Genomic DNA, 10,000 nt, shown 5'->3' with positions numbered 1-10,000 from the left:
TGTTGTGCGAAATCGCTGTGATGAAAGGCTAACGTTCGAAACGTCATTCATTGTGGCAATTCTAGACTTCCCAGCTACGCAATATCCCAGTTTTTTTAGAAACCAACCCTTATTAACTAGCAGATAATTCTTTTTCGGTTTTTTTAAGTGCGCTGACCTACTGGTGATTCGAAATAGCTTGTGAATTAATGACATTAATTACAATCTTGGAGAAAAACTGAAACATTGCAAAACATTGTCATACGTAAATTGAAACAATAAGTGTTGCATTCTCTTTTTTTTTGTTGCTGTTGTGCAAAACTAAATTGGTTTATTGCTCTAAAACAAACTAAATTAGAGTCTCGTTTGCTCATCTGGTTTGTTTTAATTACTAAAAACAGCTATACACACATCCCAGACCCTGAGTTCATTGATCACCGTTTTGTACTCGCCAACTACACTAAAGGTATGCTTAAACGCCATCGTATGGTCATGTCAAATTATCATGACGCTTGAACAGCTAAATTTTTGTAGAACGTTTCGTCAAACCACCCTGTCGCAGATTTTAATGCGGAAGGGAAATTTTGCTTGTGTCAATTGTTTCACCTTGAAACGGGTTCAATTCGACTTAACTGAAAGTCGCGCCGTGTTGCGAATAGGCCATTTCCGAGTTCATGTCTGCCTCCTCTTCAAAGCGAGTCTAAGTGCGAAGTTTTTCTTATGATAATTAGCTTGCTTTCATATGTAAAGTAGAACTAATTACCATCACAACAACTTCGCACTCAGATTCGCTTTGAAGAGGAGGCAGACGTGAACTCGGAAATGGCCTATTGTAAATCGAACAAATAAATGGGTGTGGTTGGTTTTGGTTCACGTTGCTGAAAAGGACTTTCCTTTCGTATACACATTACAATATTCCCCATCTTTATGGGTCTAGCGGACTGCCGCAAAGAAGTCCATGGTTTGGCTTAAAGGGGCAGTGTCATGGATTGTTAGTAAAAACCTGGAAAGCAAAGGAGACCTGTTTACCGATGGCAAACAAAAATTTATGGCCAAGGTTTCTTCAAAACCGTTATTTTAGCTCACAGAAACCATTCTTAAGAGTTTTTAGTTACGCGAAACCAAGTTTAAAATGAATGCCAACTTGAAAACGTCGGGCCGGCGTTTTCAAAATCTCCTGAGTGTGGCTCATTTTCCTCTTAAAATTTGATCTATTTTTATCCCACTGCGGTGATCCAGAAGCAATTTAAAAATGAAACGGTCACTAAAAATTGATTTAGTAACTTTATGGTCGAAATGAAAGGGATAATTCCCATGATACTACCCCTTTAAAATATAGATACAATTAAACAGCTCTGAGACAATAGCCTTGATGAGCGTATTTTGGTACAAGCACCGATATCAAAACGGTTCCGTTTCATGATCACTTTTTGTAATGGGTCAATGTATTGAAGGAGCATCCAAGAATTAAATATTTTCAGGATCCTACCTCGAATAATCCGATAGTCTGAGTTACGATATGTTAAAGCTAGAGCCATATAGATAGTAGTGTTAACAAGTTTACTCAGTCTTCTGGCTGAATCTCTCATTGATTTTCTTGCTGAGATTTTTACTCCGTGCAAGTGAAAGGGAGACTTCAGAAAGAAACCTTACCATGGGGCCCTTTTCTCGAAAGTACCGAAACTCTACGGGCCATTTTCGGGTGTCACAATTCCCTTTCTATCTCAAGAATAGAGGGGATTTAAGTCGTCAAACTTCACAGTCATTTTTCTTTTTGTTGCCTTGAAAACATGTTAAAAGATCGAATTTCCAAAACAAGTGGTTGGCAGTTTCACAAATGGCTTTTCGGGCCCAAAACGTTTTCGAGAAAATGGCCCCTGGTCTTAGCCACCCGTTAACGTGCACTAAAATAATCCAACAAAAACTGGCGTTTAGTCTCAAACTCTTTGAGAGCGTTCAATACAACTCGGGAACATAGAACTTCAGTAAAAACAAAAACTACCTTTTCATCTTGACATTACATTTATACTGATACTATAGTTAACTATATTGCCTAATCTAAACACATCAATAAAAAAAGCAATAATGCTCTTTGTTATCCAGGGAACGTTTTGCGAAAATAATGAAATCAAGGCAACGACCGACAATTCTTAACTTAAAAGATTATATCGTAATGATTAATTATTGGGAACAAACACACGGTTCCACGAACAGGTTTGCACAGGAAAAGCAGTTATTAATCCACCTATGTAAACGAAAGCAGTTTATAATTTCAGGTGTCTATAATTTAAACAAATTTGCAGTCTGAGAAACTATCTTAATTTTCCGCCCGTTGACTGAACTAATTGCATGATCTTTCCGCTGCAAGGGAGGATCAAGATTCCTGTAGAACCCCTTTTGATTTAGTGGTGATGAACTAGACTTGCTTCAGAAGATTAGATTTTAGCATCTTTTTATCATGAGGGTCAGCTCAGGTCTTTTTCTCGCACTATCTGTAACTCTATTTTGGAGTGTTGTGGAAGGAAAAGGTAAGTACTATTTTCTGTTAAGGTTAGGTTAGGTTCTGATGTGGTGTTGAAATAAAATAAAAATAGGGAAATATCTTATCGGCAAGTTAAAGACGGAAAATCATGCACAGGGTTGCAAATGCAAATTGTAATAGTAACACCAGCGTTCTAGCATGGATTGAAAAAACAATCTAGTGGAAATGCGCACCCTGAGAGATTACAAAGATGGTTGCCTTGATTGGTAAAAGAAAAAAATTAACGGCAGGTATATTTTGCAGGTCGCAGGTTGCAGGTTGCAGGTTGAAATTGACCGTGACTGTTAGATGAATAGCTAACCTTAGGCCTTAGGCCTAAAAACGTTTCTTTAAGCCTGATTAGGCCTAAGGTTAGCTATTCATGTAACAGTCAAGGTAAATTTCAACCTGCAACCTGCAACCTGCAAAGTATACCTGCCGAAAAATAAAGGCCTATTCCTGCTGAAGTTCCAAGTCGCTAAATTTAGCTAATTTCCCGACACAGCCCCTTAAAGTAAAGCAAAAAAGAACACCTAACACAGTTGGACTCGAAGCATTAAGTCCACGTTCTTTGCTTTACCAGACGGCCAACTATCGCGCAACCTTGTTAATAAGCTTAATTACTACGACGACTTCCGTCCATAAAAATAAAATTAAAAACTGCTTATTCAGACCCTCCCAAAGATTATCTTTTTTTAACATCTACTAGTGAAAATACTTAAGTGCGCAATGAGAAGTTGTGGTTTTTTTTTCAATTGTTTTCTCAAACTTCACGTGATCATTATAGTCTATGACTGTACTGAATACTTTTTAAGGCTAAAATTTGTTAAACACGCAAAAGACCTTCTTCAAAACACTCGTCTTTAAATGAGCTACAAGGAATAGTAAAAATGAGGTTTTAGGGTTCATTGCTTGAATGGATGTTAAGTAAAAAATGGTGTTTTTATTGCATGTGGTATGTTACGATCAGGGCGATATATTTTTTACAAAGAAATACAAAAGGCTTTAATCATCAAAAACCATCTACCACTTTCAAGCAAAAATTAGAAAGAGAAATTTATTGAGACTTTTTTGTTGTTTGGCGCGAAAAGTGAATGGCGGCTGGTCCGGATGGTCCGGCTGGAGTGGCTGCGCAGCCGGTATTTGCGCGGGAAATCAGCGAATTCGAACAAGAACGTGCACCGATCCGATACCAAGTGAAGATGGAGCTTATTGCAAGGGGGACAGCTCACAACAAAAGGATTGTATGAGTAAGTACTCAATGTTTACACCATAATATATCTCAAATTCTTAATCGTAAGAACGTTTGCCAGACTTGTGCCGAGTGTTTTAGACTTGTACCCAGTTTTCCAAGACAGGCGTCGAGATAAAATAGGACTTCTTTAACCATTATGTTAGAGAAAAGACTTTTGTGAATTGAAATTTCTCAAGGTTTCCTTGTTTTCGTCCTTCACTTATTTTGAGTTGACTCAGGATAGCTTAAACAGCAAATTCTGAGTCAAGGTTCAAGAAGCGGGTGTTAACGAAAGCAAGTAAACATTATACACAAAATGTACGGTTTCGAGAGAAATAGTTAGTTTTGTTTTCCCGAGACGAAGTAGAGGGATAGATCAGAACTCGGGGGAAAACAAATCTAATTAGTTTTCCCGAGAGCCCAGACATTTTCGTCATATATTAACTTTCCCTTCAACAATCGCATCCAAACAAACACGTGCTGTTGTATCCGGCGCGGGCAATAACTGCGGAATTGTATCCTAGTCAGGATACATTTGAATTTGAGCAGGGGCACGTGACCAAGAATCAAGCATCCACAGTGCTTGTTTTGTTGAAAGTCTAGGTATATAACAAAAAACCGTCTTGAGGGCTTGGTGTCAGTAAGACGAATTGGTCTAGAATCTTTCCTTTCTTGCATTTGCCAATCGCAATACGCTACTTTAAGACTAAAAATAAGGAATTAATTGCCCTTAGCACACGATTGTAGACCCTTACAGAATTTTTATCCGTGATAAGCATGGCAGTAAGAGGTGCAGTGCCCCAAATTAGTCTGTGTAACGTGTCAAGAGAGTGCCGCTCCTGGGAAACCCCGGTGACCCCTCCCTAGTTTGTTCATTGTGTAAGTTTGTTTTGGCTCTGATAGTGATCAAGTTCCTTTAAACTGTTCTGGGTAGAAAGGTGAGGTCCTTTGCATCGAAAAGGCTCGTATCAGATGAAGGTTTTTATGAAACTGGATTGAAAAATAAGCATAGCTTTCCTTTGTGGTATTTTTCCAGTTCTAATCCCTGCGGAAATAAGGGCGAAAAAACCGGAACGGGAGAGTTATAGACCTCTTTCATAATGGTGGCCAAATATTCTTCTGTTTTAATGCTAATAAGCCTTTCTGGCCTCGCTACGACGAGAAAATTACAAAAGAACATTTGCTTCAAAATGAGGGCAGTAGGTCTAATCAACATAAATACAAAAGAATGTGCACGTGGTCGCCATTTGTAAAAAATGGTCTATGGAATCGGGAGGGCGACGAGAAATCTCCGAAGTCCTGCGCAGTCAGCACGACTCATAACAAGCTGATATTTTTTTTAACGTTGTGGGTCTGTCAACTATATTTACAATTCCAGTAAAAAAAGAAAACGCTTGCCACCCAGGCTAAATTCAGATATGGTAAGGGAAATCGAAAATAAGGATCAGAGATACTTTATTTCTTACGTTTCGTTTTAGTTGATGGAGGCTTCACTGAATGGAGTCAGTGGTCACTTTGTGACAACCCGTGCGGAGGTTCTGTGGTAAACAGGAGCAGAAGTTGTACCAACCCCACCCCCACCCTTGACGGAGCCCTATGTTCTGGGAACAGTTTTGAGACGAAACTTGAGTGTATCTCGCCATGTCCAAGTAAGTAGTGAAATCGTCATTCGCATTGCATGGTTTCTGGCAGAAGAGTCATGCATAGTCAGTTTTGAAAATTAGTCTACATTTCTCAATTAAGTGAAATCTCCTTCCAAACTCTTCGCAGCATTTGAGAATTCCAAGGTTTCTCATCAAGAATTATTCACGACGTAAATAAATAAATATTCGTAAATGGTTTGAACCCGGGGATCATGTCATAATTAAGTGAAATACGATGATCTTGTTGAGTGTAGTCCTTAGAAAGACTGTTTAAGGAGGCTCGAAAGGATCTCAACACTAAGAAGACTCTCTGTTTACATCGAATAACGTAATTAACGCTACAACACTGTATCACGTAACAGCAATGTTATGGTACCATATGAAACACTGATTATTTCCAAACAGGATGTGATCATTATTGTAATGTAATATGTTACCTTGGCAACGGGAAAGCCCAGCAAAAACCCTTTATTTTGGATTTAGTTGCTCAGATCTCAAAAACGAACTCGGTGACCCCCTTTTATATTGCTGAAAAGTGATTAGAAGGCCACGATGAAACTTTCGGCAAAGTTTTAAAAAATTCTGTCCAGAGGATTCAGAGCTACCTTAACGAAATCACAAAATTAAGGTACTCTGAATCCACTAGACATAATTTTTTTTGCAGAAAATTTCATCATGCCTTTCTGATTACTTTTCAAAAATTAAAAATGGGGGTCACCGAGTTCGTTTTTGAGATATAAGCAACTAAGGACAAAATAAAGAGTGTTTTTACAGGGCTTTCCCGTTGCCACGGTGACATATTACCTCAAAATAATGACTCTATCTTGTTCAGCAATAATTCGTGTTTCATCTGGTACCACAATATTGCCGATACATGGTACAACGTCGTGGTGCCGATCCTTCTAATAAGAGCGTCACTTGGATGACATTTACTGACGTTTCGACAAACTGAGCGGAAGTCATAATGACTCGACTGTGATGATGACATCCGCTCAGATTGTCGAAACGTCAGTCAATGTCATCCTAAACAGTACTTCTCAGGACTGAACTCATACGGACGATCGTACTTCTCTTAGGTATAAATAATATTGTTTTTCCATGTAGCTGGTCCTTTGGACGGTGAATGGAGTGTGTGGACTCCCTGGACTCAGTGCTCTAAAACATGTGGAATGCCAGGCGGACAATTTCTGAGAAGGACCCGACTGTGTAACCGTCCTCCTCCGATGAATGGCGGGAAAAACTGCGTTGGCAACGACACTGAAACAGCAAGAGCATGTTTCGCTCCTTGCCCAGGTAGGTTTTCTTAAGCAAACAACGTCAACGTGTTTTCGCGTCGAATGTAGTGAAATCAAAACCAACGTTGTAATTTTTTTAAATTTCAATCGGCTTTGGTTAAGCCTCGGATTCGATAGCTTTACAAACTAGCATCGTCTCTGCAAGTGCAACTTGGAGTCCACGCATATATTGTCGGTAAACATTTTAATATTTCGTATCACCTTATGGGTTTCTATAATTGATATACTTATCCATTCAGTCACAACATTACAACATAGTAAGGAAGCAAAGAGCTGTACTATGCACTTTCTGGTATTTGAACTTGGATCTGTAATCCTGTTTGTGTACCACTACACTACAACGACGAGCATGCCTAAACCAACACAGTTCTTGTAGAAGTCAGTTGATATCCATGTATAATAACCACACTACAATCATGTGTTGGGAAGGTAGCTTCATTTTACAGATAACCCCTCCCCCTTATCAATGTTTGATTTTTCAGGGAAAAAATGGTGACTTTTCTTACCTGAAGAACTCCAACATTGAATATGGGGGAGGGGGGCCACAAGAGCATGGTATTTCCCAAATACTTCAGCCAATTGTTAGAATAATCGAATTAGGTGCACGTGTTAAGTGAACTGATGCCCGCAAACTTCCCACCAACTTTTGAGCACGATTGTAGTTCTAACCTGACCACACCTTTTCTCTGGGCTTAATTTAGGCTCCAAAAAAAAGTTTCTTCAATTCATCTGAGTGCGTATTCAACCTACGGTAAAATGACGATCACCAATTTAAACTAGGCAGAAACTGACTAGGTAAATCAAATTCATACACATTATTCTCTGTGGTCGCAAACCACAGATGTAAACGTGACTGTGACATATACGAAAGGCATGTTTTGAAATGTGCTGTACAAAATCACCTTAAAAGTCAACGCTGGTTCATAAAGGGAGTTCGATTTCCACACGATAGACTAAAATGACAAACGCCGGTGACGTAATTATATATGGGTGACGTAACGAGAAACACAATTTCTGCACGCGGGATACTTGCATTCTTAGCCACGCTTTATTTAACTCAAGAACTCACACACTATGCTGTAATTAGTATTCTGTGACATATTTTGACATTTTTCTGTTATATTTCTTTCGAAAAACTTTGGCGTTGTGTCACGTCTCATTTGAAAAATTTACCGTGGTTGAAATAGTGGAACAAAAGTCTTTCAAAACTTTTTATTTCGTCTAGTTCCTGCAAAGAAACAATTTAGTAAGTGTCTTTATGAAATTTGTGTCAGTTGACGCTTTTCTGTGTGTGTGTGTGTGCTTTTTTCAATTCCAATTGATTTAATGATCTGTCGTAGAGGAAACTAGCTTTCAGCTCCACCTAAGACCAATTTAAGCCTTGCTTGGCAGATGAATTTCGTCTTGTGAGAGAGCCGTATTTCAATTTGCTGGCGCAAGGCCGAGAAACAGGTTATACAGGTTATAACTTGAAGATAGCTGCTCTGACCAACTGTGCGGACCGAGGAAACGGAGTCAGAGAGAGGTTTAAAAAAACTCTTTGAGAGTTTGAGATGGAGAGTGCGCAAATGCATTAAACAGACCGTACCGTAAAATGTAGCCTGTTCAATTTCGCAATGATCTTAGTCCGCAATGATCTTTGGTGCCGTGCAGATCTTGTGGTTCACATTAAAGCTTGGTTTAATTTAATTTATATAATGATTAATTTTATAATGATTAAGAATTAAACCAAGGATAAGATTGAACCACAATATACAAAAAGTAACAATTAAAATTAACACAAAAGTGTTTTGAAACCCAACTTGAAGGAAGCATCTAGTTGGCTATTTCCTCAGCGTGTTGGAAACGAAATCGGGTAGACCGAAGACAATGTAGTGGATTTGAAATCGGAGCTACCCCATTCAATCTCATTCACGTCGCCTTTTCTTGTAATGTGCCTTCAGAACAATAAATTTAATTACCAAGAGTCTATAACCCCTTATCATTATCATCTTCACTTATGTTTCTTTACAGTTGATGGCGGGTTCGGTTTGTGGTCAGGATGGACAACTTGCAGTAAATCATGTGGCACTGGTACCCAGTCAAGGAGCAGAACCTGTACCAGCCCACCCCCTACAGATGGCGGACTAAACTGCACCGGGGACTACAGTCAAGCAAGGAGCTGTAAACTGGCTTCTTGTCCTGGTGAGTGTAAGTTAGCTTTTAAAGAAAGGATAAAAACTGAGCATTATTGAATTCAGCCAATTAATCCGAACCATTATTAAGATGGAAAGTTCGTTCATCTTTTTGCTGGTGGTACCTTGATATCGAGGAATGAGTATGGTTCGGCCTCGATTATGATCGAATTATAATCGAATTAAATATGAAATGGGTTCACATCAACTAATTGCAGTCCCTGATTATAAATGGATTATGATTACTTCAAACAACCTCAAAGGGGTTGTTGGAAGTAATTACAATGCGTAATTGAACAGAATGGCGAGCACGTGGTGGTATGAGCAGACGAAACTTCTAATAACTTTATGGAGCGAAGGTTTGGATTTGTCGTCTTCTATTCTCTGAAGCTATCCTTGGTTCTCTTCTCGCGGCAAGCACAAGATGGTGATGATAATAAAGGCAACCACGCGATACGGCGCCATTTTGTCTCACACTGCGAGGTTATCCTGCGTATTGTATTTGAATTTTCGCAGATGTGAACAGAACCATAATTGAATAAAATTGAATGGAGTATGATAGCCTGATGTATACACTTCAGTTGATCATAATCAACGTTGAGTGTGAACACGGCTTTAGTCTACGAGGATGATGGGATTTCAGGAGGAGTGGCATGTGCCCTAAATGGCTAAGGTTATAACTCGCCGACTTCCTAGGCGGTAAAATGCAATGTAATGTTTCAATGTACTCAATTTACCTTGATATTGAACGGGATGGGATTCGAACCTACGCTTGCAGGGCACATTGGATTATAGCACGGTCCAACACCTTAGCCACCCGTCACCACATCTTATATAGAAAACGTTCGTTCAGATTTGCATTTGTAGCTTTTCCTTTGTCCTAGCTATTTAAAGTAAGTTTGATTTGACAAAAAAATAGTTTTTGACGAGGATAGGATTCGAGCCCATGCGTGCAGAGAACATTGGATTAGCAGTCCAACGCCTTAACCACTCGGTCACCTCGTCATGCACAGATATAGTTTGTTGAACCCTTCCTTGGTAATATCTTGATATTGAGGAACAAGTTTGAATCGGCAAAAAGGTTGGTTTTCGACGAGGATGGGACTCGAACCCATGCGTGCAGAGCACATTGGATTAGCAGTCCAACACCTTAA

The 10,000-nt window shown here is 39.2% G+C and overlaps 1 protein-coding gene and 2 non-coding genes across 3 annotated transcripts in view; 1 reads left to right on the top strand and 2 right to left on the bottom strand.

Annotated features, from left to right (window-relative positions):
* Positions 1 to 2,389: 2,389 nt before the first annotated feature.
* Positions 2,390 to 10,000, top strand: part of LOC138002446 (uncharacterized) — a 49,107-nt gene continuing 41,496 nt past the window's right edge. Inside the window, exons 1-5 of the mRNA XM_068848487.1 lie at positions 2,390 to 2,507; positions 3,592 to 3,750; positions 5,213 to 5,383; positions 6,482 to 6,670; positions 8,686 to 8,856. Coding sequence (XP_068704588.1) covers positions 2,438 to 2,507; positions 3,592 to 3,750; positions 5,213 to 5,383; positions 6,482 to 6,670; positions 8,686 to 8,856 — 760 coding nt within the window. The 5' untranslated portion in view covers positions 2,390 to 2,437. The remainder of the gene's footprint in view (positions 2,508 to 3,591; positions 3,751 to 5,212; positions 5,384 to 6,481; positions 6,671 to 8,685; positions 8,857 to 10,000) is intronic.
* On the bottom strand, positions 9,770 to 9,851 carry Trnas-gcu (transfer RNA serine (anticodon GCU)). Its single transcript has one exon. It is a non-coding gene; the product is annotated as a tRNA-Ser (tRNA).
* Trnas-gcu (transfer RNA serine (anticodon GCU)) overlaps positions 9,937 to 10,000 on the bottom strand; it is an 82-nt gene continuing 18 nt past the window's right edge. Inside the window, exon 1 of the tRNA in view lies at positions 9,937 to 10,000. This exon is cut by the window's right edge and continues 18 nt beyond it. This is a non-coding gene — a tRNA (tRNA-Ser).

This window comes from Montipora foliosa, chromosome 1, assembly GCF_036669935.1.
Source record: "Montipora foliosa isolate CH-2021 chromosome 1, ASM3666993v2, whole genome shotgun sequence".
Taxonomy (NCBI): Eukaryota; Metazoa; Cnidaria; class Anthozoa; order Scleractinia; family Acroporidae; genus Montipora; species Montipora foliosa.
Note: the sequence above shows the minus strand (reverse complement) of the source record. Positions and strands in the feature narration are given on the sequence as shown.